The 13,313-nt window shown below is 41.7% G+C and overlaps 2 protein-coding genes across 2 annotated transcripts in view; one reads left to right on the forward strand and one right to left on the reverse strand.

The window, feature by feature from the left end:
- The first annotated feature begins 10 nt into the window (after nucleotides 1-10).
- RPL9 (ribosomal protein L9) lies at nucleotides 11-7,616 on the forward strand. Its single transcript, XM_077815742.1, has 8 exons — nucleotides 11-65; nucleotides 590-636; nucleotides 717-832; nucleotides 2,305-2,400; nucleotides 3,261-3,393; nucleotides 5,156-5,236; nucleotides 5,764-5,881; nucleotides 7,475-7,616. The coding sequence occupies exons 2-7, from the start codon at nucleotides 591-593 to the stop codon at nucleotides 5,868-5,870; spliced, it is 579 nt and encodes a 192-aa protein (XP_077671868.1). The 5' UTR covers nucleotides 11-65; nucleotide 590; the 3' UTR covers nucleotides 5,871-5,881; nucleotides 7,475-7,616.
- Nucleotides 7,617-12,435: 4,819 nt separating this feature from the next.
- Nucleotides 12,436-13,313, reverse strand: part of KLB (klotho beta) — a 45,898-nt gene continuing 45,020 nt past the window's right edge. The window contains 1 exon segment of the mRNA XM_077815741.1: nucleotides 12,436-12,830. Within this exon segment, the coding sequence (XP_077671867.1) occupies nucleotides 12,436-12,830 (395 nt within the window).

The following is a 13,313-nucleotide window of genomic DNA, read 5'->3' on the forward strand; positions in this document are numbered from 1 at the left end:
GGCGGACGGGATACAAGAACGCGATGACGAAAGACGCTCTCCCTTTCCCCTCGGTCTGCAGCGAGGTAAGGGCTGTCCGCTGTCCGCGATCTGCTTCCATCCGCGGCACCGGGCCCCCCCCCGCGCCCCGACGATGCCGCGCCGGGCACAGGGCGGCTCTAGGGACTGTCCTGACCGCCCCGGGGATGTGCCTGCCCCCGGCCCGGCGGGGAGAGCCCCCGGCACAGACCTCCCCCCCTCCCCCGGTCTCAAGGAAGCTCGGCCGGGGCCCGGCGCTGGTTCCCCGAGCCGGGCGGGAGCTGCTAGGCCAGGTCTGCGGCGGCCACTCGCGGGTCTGAGCCTGCCCCGCCCGCAGTGACCCCCGCCCCCCTGTTGTGGAGTGTTCATGGCGGGGGCCCAGGCGTGGGGCAGCCCGCTAGCCGCGTTCCGGGCTCCCTGCGCGGCGTGGCCGGGGCGTGGAGCGGCGGCGCGGCCGCTCCCTTGGCCTGTGGGCCCCGGGTCGGAGAGGCTGGGCTGGGTCTGGCTGGCTGGGGAAGGCGCGGTGCGGGTCTCTGTTGTCTCTGTTCTCACCCTGTGGTTGTCGTTGTAGAATGAAGACCATTCTCAGCAACCAGACTGTTGACATCCCGGAGAAAGGTACAGTCCCTTGCTAGTGGCACGTAAGCTTTGTACTCTCGTCCTGCAACAGGTTAACACTAGATTTTCTTATCTTCCAGTCGACATTTCTCTGAAGGGCCGGGCAGTTATTGTGAAAGGTCCCAGAGGAACCTTGCGACGGGATTTTAACCACATCAATGTAGAGCTCTCCCTCTTGGGAAAGAAGCACAAGAAGGTGAGCATTGTAGGGATATTTTGGGATTATTTCTATATTCAGAGAGAGAAAGGATGATCTTGTGTCTGGGGTACTAATGAGGGACTTAAGTTTAAGTCCCTGCTCTGCCACGAACGTCCTGTGTGATTTTTTGGAAAGTCACTTAGCCTTGCTTGTCTGAGTTCTTGTATTTTTTAAAAAGTGACAGTAGTATTTTCTTATATCACAGGGTATTGTGAGTCTAAATACTAAAGATTGTGAGGTGCTCAAGGGATCATATAAGTTTCTAAGGTGGATAGGCGTATCTTGGGTGTTTGAGTCAGGGTTCAGTATTGATATGCAGTCAGGTATTACGAGTGTCTGTCAGCGGGCATGCTCTTTTTAAATGTTCAGTTTTGGAGCTACAGTTTTGGGGAGGTTTTCAGTGTTAAAAATTGTGGGGTATGTATGTAATTAGAAATGTTGAATGAACATTTTATTCATTTACTACAGGATGCTTTTAGATTTCCCAAATTAATTTTGTTCAGCTATAGTATTTTATTACTTAAACTGTAACTATATGTAGTAAGCAAGATTAACCTAGAATTCTGCTGCATTGATAGCTCAGTGCATCTTAGTTAAGTTTTCTTGGATATGTCATTTAATAGCAGATGAAGGTAGCTGATGTGCCTGGTCTGCTCTTTCAAATTTCTTTTCCAGTTCTGCTGGGCCATGACTTTGGGGGGGTGTGCTCATTGGTACCTTAGCTATGCATTCATCACCAAGTTCAGTTGGTGTTTGATGGTGATTACAAGGAAGCTAGATAGAAAGCTTGATTCTGCTTACTGGGAAGTCATATTTTCAAGTTTTTCTAACCAAGACATTCTAAAAACATTTCCCTAACCTAATACCCTTTGAATGAACATTTGACAAAGTGAGCATTAAAACCTGCTTAAAATCTTTGAGGTAAAGAGTATAGGTCTGGCACATTAGTGTTTTGCTTAACGTGTAAAGGATGGCATACAATTTCCAGTGCATAGATTAAGAAATACGCCATTGGAGGGCTGCCTGGTGATATGTGAAATTGGTTAATGCTTTTGCTAATGAACAAGCACAAAACTTGCCATCACCATAGTTGGCAGTGTGGAGAGGTCAAATATTTCTATGTATATAGAAAAGGAGCTAGCTTCTCACCTAGACAGTCCATACAGGAAAAGGTTGATGGAACAATGCCAGGAAGTTTGCTTTGTTACAGCCCTGTACTTTCTCTTCCTGTTCAATATTTTGCATTCACACAAATATTTGTCATCTGAGGGTTTTAAAGCACTTTGCATCAGTATTCCTCAGACTCCTTTATACATGTTAAAAGCTCTATTTCACAAATGTGGAAATCGAGGTTTGTGGAGATTAAGTGATTTGCTGAAGGTTATACAAAAACCAGTTTAATTCCTTATGTGTAACATGTTTGTTAATTCTGAATTGAAACTGAACGCTTTGCTGAACTTTTATTATAGCTACGGGTTGACAAATGGTGGGGTAACAGAAAGGAGCTGGCAACTGTTCGTACAATTTGCAGTCATGTTCAAAACATGATCAAGGGTGTCACATTGGTAAGTTTTATTTTGAAATAGAATATTTGTCATTTGATTCTTAACAATATCAGACAACTTTATTCTTATGAGAATTTTTGTAGCAATGCTAAATGAAAGGTACTGTATACAGTGTGGGTTACCTATGATCTTGCCTTTGCCAGTGAGATCACTTTAGAGTTGGGAGAGAATGTTAAGCAGAAACATTAAAGATCTTTAGGGCTTGATTCTTCAAAAGCAACTCTTCTGTATTAAAAGTTAAAATACTCTCCAGAAACTGTCTAACATTTCATCACATTTGTCCAGTAACTCTTAAACGTATCTCCTAGTTTTGCAGTCTTATAGCTCTGTAACACAGCTGTTCTCAAACTTCAGTAACCCGAGGACCCCCATTTTGATTTTAAAATTTGCTGCCTACTCCCAGCAACCAACACTTAGGCCTGGCCCCACTCTGCCCCTTCCTCCAAGGTCCGGCCCCACCTCTTCCTGCCACCGCTCCAACCCTGCCCCTCCTCTTCCCCGAACCCCCCCCGCCCCATCCCCCCTCCCCCTCCCGAGCACCTTCGCTCCCAGTGCCTCCTGCACGCAGGGGAGCTGCAGGAGGTGTTGGGAGGGAGGGGGAGGAGTTGATCAGCAAGGCTGCCCCGGACATGATTCTGCCCCCTCCCCTGAGTGGGCCCTGTCCCCCCTCCTACTCCTCCCTCCCAGGGCCTCCTGGACTTCTCTGGTGTGCAGGAGATGCTGGGAAGGTGGGGGAGGAGTTGAGTTGATGTGCGGGGGCCCGCAGACCCCCTGGAGTACCCTTGCAGACCTCAGTTTGAGAAATGCTGCTGTAACACATTTGAGTTTCATGGTGAAATTTTTGATTTGGTTACTCCCAGGGCTTTCGTTACAAAATGAGGTCTGTGTATGCTCACTTCCCCATCAACGTAGTTATACAGGAAAATGGCTCACTTGTGGAAATCCGTAACTTCCTGGGAGAGAAATATATCCGCAGGGTACGCATGAGACCAGGTAAGTCTAGTTAGAGGCCTTATACTTTGCAAATTGAAGTGAACATGCTGTGAATGTTGTTGTAACAAACTTGCTTCTAGTAAGATTCGATGCTGTGAACTTTGTAATGGGCATCAGAAGACATATTGTTTATGGCCTGACTTTCAAAGGTGCTAGGTGCTCACAACAGATCGATTTTTCAGTAGAACCTGTGAATGATCAACATCTGAAAATCATAATCTCTTAATAAACCAGGATAGATCCAGACTTTTTCTGAGGGTCCCATATTTTGCATCTGCACTCCCGCATATGCAATCTTGATTTTATTAGTTTCCAAGATACATGCATGACAAACTTCTGCTTTTGGCTTTGTTCTAAACATTTTTCATTATCACTTGAAATATTTAATTTAGACTTAAAAAAAGTAGCAATCTTGATGAAGCTTGTAAAGTTGTAGCTTTATGTAGAGAGGTCAGTGTTAAGTCTCTTTAATACAGTGAGTACAGAAAAATTAACTGCTGTAAGAACTTTACATTTATTTTAAGGATACATATGAAAAGCTTAGTTTGCAGCCTGTCTGCAGAAATCTTTCAAAAGTACAATTTCAAACAAGCTTATTCATTTGACATACACTCTTATCTGTAATCCATCAGTGTGTTATGTGTTTGTGGCAGTAGCCATTTTGGTTAAGTTTATTGGACAAATGGACATGTAACCCTAAGTGCATTTTATACCTGTAGAGATTAAATATCTGCCATTGGAGGCATTCCTATAAACTAGCCTTACCCATTGTACTACAACTTAATTCACAAAAAATACTTAAGTTTTTGATTTGACATTTTGACAAGCAGGTTAGAGTAAATGAATTAATCAGCTCTTGCTCGTATTCGGGATTGTCTAAAGCTTGTGAATTCACAGCCAGATATGAATAAGAGCTATGATGGACACCCATTACCTGACAATGGGAAGGACTTTAGAGTAAATCAAGTTGATCTGTTTGATCTCCACTTTGGATGAAAGCATCAGGTTAGATAACTGGTTGCATCTCAGACAACATTAGCAGATACAATAAGGGCTGATATTTATGTGGGTGCTGTCACTCTGTCTATTTGGCTACCTTATTTTTGTGGTTTATAATGGCGTTGATAGTGGTGGGTCTTTGAGGATTTTGTGAAGATACATGAATGTCTTTGGCCTGCGTGGAGGGTAAGAGGTAAAATTTTGATCTAATGGCTGGCCTCACTAATCTCACTTGTGCAGTTCTTGAATTAAAAAAGAAAGTAGCAGACATATCCAAAACTAGCCATCAGAATTTCTGAAGTGCCCAAGTGATAACTGAATAATGTTCAGCCAAATTTGGAGCTTAACAGACCAAGCTGTTAGACTATCCAAAATGGATTCTTAAATTTTCGAACTCTTGTATCTGTTAATGTTACACTTCATTTTTGATTTGAGTTACAGGGTGGTTTTGATTTGAGTTACAGGGTGAGAAGGTTTTAATCTGCTTTATAATGGAAAGCAGCTGAAACTTTGTATGTATAATCGTGCCTAGCACAAAGCAGGGGGAAGTCCTAATATTGGCCTCTGGATGCTATTGTAATAAATAATAGGAAGCTAATTATTGTAATATCCATATAGTCTTTTATGGATCTATAAATGAAGTCAAACAGGATTTCTGAAACAGCCACTGTTTTTCCTTGAATGTTTAGAAGTTACATAAAGTGCATCTGCCATACTTCCACAGATAAATATACAGCTTACTGTGTACTTTCCTTTCCCTTAGGTGTTGCCTGTGCAGTATCTCAAGCCCAGAAGGATGAGTTGATTCTTGAAGGGAATGACATTGAATTGGTATCAAACTCAGGTTTGTATAATAAGTATTTATGGAGGGAGAGAGATGTGTCACTAAGCTGTAGGAGGAGCCCTTTAATTTGCAGGTGTCAATTCAGGAACTTTTTTTTATATTTTAACAAACTGTTCCTGAAAAACTTCACTGAATTGAAGTGATAGCTCAAATCAACTTCTGTCTAGAAATTAAGTACTACTTATTGTGTAAGAATGGAAGACACAAAGATTATTTGTCAGTGCATTTACTTGGAAAGCAGTAAAACTGACCCGTATAGCTTTATTTTGTTTGTCTTTTATGCAGCAGCAGAAAAACATTTAAAACCATTATTGTAAAACTCTTGTTGGTGAGAGGAGTTGGCACCTGAAAGTTCCAGGCTGCTTAAAAAGAAGTTTAGTCATTTCAAGTTGGCAGTATCCCTTCTAAGCTATTTCATCTCCTGTTTGAGTTCTGTGTCATCAGCTGAAATGTTGGAGTGTGTATAAGAATGGGCTGAGTTAGGGCACCGTCTTTGCTATGTCTTAAATTTCTTGTTTTTTCTGTAGCTGCCTTGATCCAGCAGGCCACCACAGTCAAGAACAAGGATATCAGAAAATTCTTGGATGGTATCTATGTTTCCGAGAAGGGAACAGTACAACAGGCTGATGAATAAAACTATAATAGGTTGGTATTTTATGCAGTAACATTCTGTATTATAATTTCAAAGGTACATGTGTAATTTGATAAATCAGGTCCCCGTCTTAAAGACTTCAGCAGATTTTTGGGAACAGGGAATGATCAATACGGGTGCGTGGGGCAGTGCTCTTGAACAGGTAACATGAAAAGTTACTTGCTAGTAGGGACTGGTCTATAGTTAAGTTTTTCTGCTTTAAGTATATGTTAGAGGCAACCCCCAGTATGGTTAAATGTAATTATACTGATATAAAAGTGCTTAAACCAGAGTAGGTTTTTCTGATTCAGGAAGCAAAATAAGCAATGCTAATATTAAAGCACCTCTATACTAGTACAGATGCATCCACACAAGTGGTTTTACTGGTATAATTGTCAGTAAAAAATTGCACCCCTGACTGACACAGATTGGTAAAACTTAAGAGTAGATCAGGTCTGGGCTTTGTTCTCCTGAGCATGGTGCATAATGCCATAGCTGAGGTCTTCAAGCAATATTTTGTCACTCTTGAGCTGCTATTCAGGTTCCTATCTGGTTTGAGGCATTGGAGTGCAGACTCATTTGAATTTGGTGGTAAGACTTTTTTGCTCCTTAGTTTGGTGATGGCACAGAGCAGTGTATTGATAGGAAGATTTAGCAACATATTCATTGCCTAGTATTTTTGCCATTCAGTAGCTGTAAACCCACCAACATGACATCCATTCACTTGAGGAGCAGATAATTTTTTTAACTTTGAATAATTGATGCACTATTGTTTGATTACTGAGTTTCTTGATGCATTTGTATTTGTCCTCTGTTACCAAACAATGAAACTAAAACACTTAATATTATGGAAGTAATTTACAGTTAAATGGTGCTACAAGCTTTTCCTTTAGGATTTTTTCACCAGTCTACAGACGTTTATACCACCAGCTTTTTCATCCAAATACGATTATATTTTGTTTGCAAAATATACCAGCGTGTCAGATGGCTGCAAAAGTCTCAAGTTGCGTTTAAAATTAGTGTCACGAGTACCTTCTGCAGCATAAAAGCAAGGGAATATGCAAATTGGCTATTTCTATTTTAACTTTACTAAAGTTTTAGTACAGCAATTTTAACTTTTTAGTATCAGTGGATTCCACTTGAAACAGACATATTCCACCCAGACAAAGCCAATTTAAAACATCAACCCTGTTATCACCTGCTATGTAGAAGTCACTTCAGCCATGTGCAAGACTATTTATTCCATTTTATTGCTGTTCTTTTGGGGGAGGGAGAAGATTAGTTACTCTTGAGCCATTGACTTTGACCATTTGCTTTAGTCAACCCAACTGAAAAATGGGTGAAGAACAGCTACTTGTATTGCATCTGAACTATGTTCCTGCTTAAATGATCAAAATGTGACAAGATTCTATGTCTGAATTCTTGAGTGATGCTTAACAAGTAGAACAGTTTTCTATGCTTTATATCAGATATGCTTTTAAAATATATTGAGATATCCACAAACTTTTAGTAATAAATCTAAGGGAATTTAGAGGGGATTGCACTGACATAGTAAAGCTTAAAACTGTATATATTGTTTTATAATTTAGCACTCTTCTTACTTTCAGTTGTCTAGATTCTGAAACAAACCACAAGTGGGACATCCGTAACTTACTACTTGATACAGCAAGTACCGAATGGGAAGTCTGGTGTAACACTGAACACAATGATGTGTTTTAAAAAAAAAAATAATAAAACAAGTATTCCACATTTTGGGTTCTGACTTTAAGATCTGAATAACAATGGCTATAATTTGGTGTATTATATTAAATTTAAAATTATCTTAAAATATTACTCTTTGGAGAAGCAGTTCCCCAAGTTAGTTTTGCAAGATGCCATAGTAGACTGTTGTATGTTTTTGCCATCCATTAACAGTGTACGTAACTCATAGCCTCTCAGAACCTTAGTGTAAAAGAAAGCAGCCTGAAATGATTTCTCTGAGATGTGTGGACTGTCCAGTTCATGTAATTGAAGTGCTAACTCTGAAGTAAAGATTTTTAAATGGTGAAAACTGTTGATCACTTCAGCAGAAGAAGCAAACTCTAATATGTTTATTCGATAATCCCATTTCATTCTTTCTCTGACTTCAAAGGTTCAGATTACCTTGACAGTTCCTAAAACTTGCTTCACCAACAGCTGCTTTAGTCAAGTTATCATTGTAAACTGAAGACTAAAGATGAGGACAATAGAATAAAATCCAAATATCAGTAGGGGCTGCATACTTTGTAGCTCGTGTAGGCCAAGTTCCTTGCATGCATCCCTCTGTTCCACTCCACAAACTCCATATGTGCTACTGTCCATCCGTCTTTGTTTCCAGGACTCCCTGCAGTGCCCTCACCAGGGTTTCTCTAAGACTCCCATGGAAGGAGCTATTTGTGCACTCCATTCCCATAGCAGTGCCTCCAGTTTTCCCTCACGAGGGGTTCTGTGCCCCATTCTTCCCTCCACCCATTCCAAGTCCCCCACTTTTGCCCCCTATAGCGGGGGCTCTGAACCCTCATTCCTCCATGAAAGGGGCTCTGTGCCCCCCATGTCACCCTCTTCCCCTAGCATTTTTCTGCCTGAGGAATAAATCATTGAAGGGTGTGAACATGTTAAACTAGTGGGAGGACAGGCTGAGATGAGATAGGAATATTGTCTGCTAGGCGATTTTAGACCATTTATAAGGTGTTTGGAAGTGGCTGGGGGGCTTCATGTGTTCCCCATTTTCTCCCTTTTGATGTCTTCAGTTTTTCCTGAAAATGAGTAGGAATTTGGACACTGAATACAATGGTCTCTGAAATTTAGAACTATGATGTTCAAGTTACTGGGCTACAGACAAAAAATTGCCATTTAATTGAGTAAGACCTTTATGAACTTAGTCAAAAACAAGACTACCATTGTGATATTTTCAGTTATTTAAATACCACTGTACTTAAATGAAACTACTGCAAAAATTCCCTGTCTGCTGCAGAAATCATGGGTCTTCGCTGCAAAGTCTAAATAGATGCTTTGAATATTGTGGGTACCTTCTGTCAGCTTGGAGTGAACTGCTCCATGGTTAAGTTTTTCTTAGTGTGTGGCTGCAGAGCTAACAAATTTGTGACTGTAGCCCTGTCACAAACACTTTGCATATAAAATCTGCAGTACTATTATTAACTTATACATATAAGCTTTGAAGAAATACTTACTTTGTAAAGAAATGTGGGAATAAATGCAAAGCTCTGCAGTTTTGTATGCAAAATACAGTTAAAATTTAAATGATGCAATCTCTCAAAGTAGGAGATAAGCCTCAAAACTAGTACTCACTGTTTCTGCTTAACTAGAATATCTTTTACAAACAAACATAACTTTACGTTAAGGCTGCCTATCTCCTGCTTCTCTGTGTCCTTGAGGAGAGATCTGTCCTTCCTCTAATTGCTTCCTACATTGACAAAGTGGCCTTGCATCCTATCTGCCATGTCACCAGGATGAACAAAAATATCCCAGCCTGTTGTGCTCTCAATCCCTCCACTGATGCATGTGGGTGTACATGCCTTGGCCCTACCTGCCATTGTTGCCCAGAGATTTGTGGAGTTGCAGGGTTGATCTGGAAGCTTCCCTTCACAATGGCTGGTAGGCTATCAACCATGGTTACAACAGAATGTGTGTATGATGATCCTTGTATGCATAAGCTCATGCCTACTGTAACTCCCTTTGTCAGGAGGGGAGAGCCCTTCTTGTGGCTCTGATACATGCTGGAAGGGGCTTCTCCACCTCCTGTTGGCTGAAGGGGACAATAGTGGAGGTGGCATGAGGGGAGAGCCTGTCCCTAGTGTCACATGTTGGAATGTGCCTGGCAGACAGAAGGGGAGTCTCTTCCTCCCATAGGCCAGATGGGCACATGGCATGCAATTGGCTCTTTGCACACACATGCACACCGCTCAATTTAAAACCTTCCTTGGGATCCATGTGCCCTTTTGTGGGGATAGCTTGCTGCTGCAACAATTCCTGGAAGGGGCCTGGCTGGAGAACTCAGCCACACTACAGCAGCAGTAGCTGCTAGGGCAAAGTGTGTGTCCCCCTTCCCAATTGCCTCCAGGAGTGGCAGGGGTAGGACCAAAGCTATGAGAGCAATACCTATTTCTGGGGTGAGCACCTGGAGCTGGGTGGTGGTGGCAGCAGCCATCCAGGCTGCTGAAGGTGGCAGGCACACAGCAGCTGGGCTCACTGCTAGGATTGTACACCCAGCAGCAGGTGGTACGTGGGGAGCAGGGTTGTGGCTCAGTCAATGGGGATGGAGGTGTTAGAGGAGCCCTGACTAAGGGAGAACTGGGACAGAGTCTCTGGAGGGGTTCTGGGAGCAGGGTCTTGGGCTCAGAGGCCAAGGTTGGGGAAGGTGAGTGGACCACCCAAGGGTGGTCAAATAAGAGCTTCCCTGCAGGAGTGTTCAGGCATCCCAGCCGCGCCCCCCCTCCGGGCTGTAGTGGTGAGGGTTGCCAGCATCTCCCTGCAAGGGAGGGGGCTGGAAGTAGGCCTTTGTGCACCATGTTCAGAGCTGCAGTTCTGCCCCCACCTAGGGCAGTGGAAAACTGGTCCTATGAGGTGTAGGAGGGCTGCCTCTTTCTTGGGGTGTGGGGGAAGCATGGCCCTGGGCTGAGGAGGCAGGTGACTGAAAGTAGGATTCACGGGGGCAGTGCACCCAAGACAGATGTTTTAACTGAAATAGAGTGGGCTGATGCTTTCCTCTCTCTCCCCTTCTCCCCGCCAAGAGGTAGCAGGCTACCCATCCTTACACACTGACCCCAAGTTCTTTTGAGAATGGGGAGTGCTATGAGAATTTATCAAACACTTAGGGAAAACAAATTTGGAAAGGAGAATATGTGGACTTGTTCACCCTGCTGTATCAGCTGGAGGATGTGGATGGAGAAAATAAGCCCAAGGTGGCTAATGCACTAGAGAATTGGACCTAGCCTTTTATGTATATGCAAGCTTAATATGTGAAAGAAACCCCCAGAGAGGTGTGTCTTTTTTCAGATATTTAGCATAGGCATATGATGAGGTGCTCAGATGGTGGGTAGCAAAGAACCCAAACCCAAAGGACCCAGAATTATGGCTGGTATATATGACACCATGCCATCCTATTCAGTACATTTATCCAGACAACAGGCTAGTTATACCTAAACTGCAGGCTTCCAAAAGGAATATCACATTTATTCTATTTCTGTTGCGAATTCAAGGTAGCTCAGGGTGTGAATAAACACACCCCTGACTGACACCGCTATGTTTAAGAAAAAACACACCATCAGTGTAGATGCAACTATGCCCACAAAGGACAGCTTTTAGCAGCATAACTAATATTGTTTGGGGCTGTGGTGTTCCTACACCACAAGAAAAGCTGCTCTCTGTGTATGCTGTGTCTATCCATGGGAGCTATGCTGCCAAAGAGTTTGTAGCGTAGAAATAGACTGTGGGTGCTGAAACAATATCTGGGAGCTTTGTCCACTGACCAAATGAGCCAAGAGAGAAAGTAAACTAATGTGAATGGGAACATCTCAATCTCTAAACATCACATAAAATACAGTTTGTAAGAGACATTGTGGGGTAAATGTAATCTCTATAAACACAAATATGTTAGACAACAGGTTTGTGAAAATAAGGTCGTTTTGAGACACCTATGAGCCTGTGAAAATGTCATTTTTAATAGAATACACATAAAATTCTTGAGAGAATAGACATTTCTAAACAAACTGCTCTCATATTTCTTTATGACAGGATTTGCAACACTGAGGGCTGCACTGGCAGTTTACCAAGAGTACAGGAGGCGCAGCTAGTTTGCACATTTTCCAGAAATAAATACATATTACTTATAGTTGTGTGCATATCTATTTTCTGTGATGGATTAATAGATAAAGCTTGTTTTAATGGTTTCCAGTAATAAAAATCTGTACACGACTGACTGATTTTTGTCCCTACCTTCCAGGGGAAAATAAGCAGTGGTTGTATATCATAATGTCTTGTTCCCAACTTGTCCTAGGAGCCATTACCTAATCTCAACTTTCCCAGTGTCAAGAGTTAGGCATTTATGTCAATGATGAAGTTAGTCAGATTTATGCCTTTGCAACTAAGACCAGTATCTGGTCCAAACTATTTAATCCTTGGTGTTGAATTTAACTGGAATTTTTTAAAGCTGTCACATTTGCAAAGAACTGCAGATACAAACTTATGAATGACCAAACATATCTGAGTGTCCATCACAAAAATTTCTAGTTTGAAGACATTCATATATAAAAGTGCACATCAGTTCTCACAGCTTAATATCTTTTCAAGTCAAACTAGTTAACAAATGATTCCAGGGCACAAGGAGAAACCATTTAACTTGCTTCAAAAGCTCGATAAAAATCACTGGTACCCATCAACATCAGTTTTTCTTCTCCCTTGTGTAATTATTTTCCATTCCTCCACTGAATGTTATTTGGTGTGTATAACTGGAGTGACTCACATAGTGCTTCTCAGAAATTGTCCCATCCTCTTTATCCTATACAGAAAGCAGATGCAGACAGTGATGAATCTAGTTGAGAGTAGCTTTGTGTCCCTTTTTAAATGGGGGACAGATGTGTTGGAAGTTTTTTGCCCTATACAGTTTTCTTCTTTTTCTTTTGTGAAAAATTATAATTGTTAGAAGCAGGACAAAAGAGGAGAAAAGGCAGCAGCCAAAGAATATCAGAGGCTTCTCTTGTGAGAGAAACAAACAGAAGGTACACTGTGTTTTTTCCTCTGATTGATCACATAGATCACTAGAATACTCTCCAGGAAAGCCATTGCGGCTAATCAGGTTGTTGTAAATTTGTATTGAAGACTTGGCTCTTGAATCAGAAGTGAAGAATCCAAATCTGGGTTTTGATTTTTCTTCAGTCAGTTTAAATGCATAATAACCTCTAATCTTTACTTTATCAATGTGATATGCTGAAAAAAAAGGAATGAATGTTGATAAATTCTCCTTATGTATGAAAAGCTATTTAAGATCTCAAATGACTGCAACATTTATAAAAGGTAAAAATTATAACTGCATTATAAAACAAAATAGTTACTTCAGTGTACTATATAAATAGTTAATTAATCCTAATACCTAATTGCCATGGTTATTCTAATCATCACCAAGGAGATCTAGTGAGTGGAATTAGAATTCAGGAGTTCACACATTACAGTCCTGACTTTAGTCTACTAGCACCAGATTTTAAAATGTGTTTAGGCACTTAAAGATGCAGATAGGTACTTCGCAAGATTCCCAGAACTGCTGGGCGCATAACTCCCCTTCAAATCAACGGGAGTTAGGACACCTAGTAGGATTTTCAAAAGTACCTATCTCTATCTTTAGGTGCCTAAATACCTTCAAGAATCTGGCCCCACAGAGTCTAATCATAGTTTGGATGAGTGGTTTTGGAAAAA

This window comes from Eretmochelys imbricata, chromosome 4 (genome assembly GCF_965152235.1).
Source record: "Eretmochelys imbricata isolate rEreImb1 chromosome 4, rEreImb1.hap1, whole genome shotgun sequence".
Lineage (NCBI taxonomy): Eukaryota > Metazoa > Chordata > Testudines > Cheloniidae > Eretmochelys > Eretmochelys imbricata.

Coding starts and splice junctions, on each gene's coding strand:
- RPL9 (XM_077815742.1), top strand. CDS start 591: ATGAAGACCATTCTCAGCAACCAGACTGTTGACATCCCGGAGAAAG. Junction 3,394..5,155: donor CAGGGTACGCATGAGACCAG/GTAAGTCTAGTT, acceptor CCTTTCCCTTAG/GTGTTGCCTGTGCAGTATCT. Junction 5,237..5,763: donor TGAATTGGTATCAAACTCAG/GTTTGTATAATA, acceptor TTTTTTCTGTAG/CTGCCTTGATCCAGCAGGCC.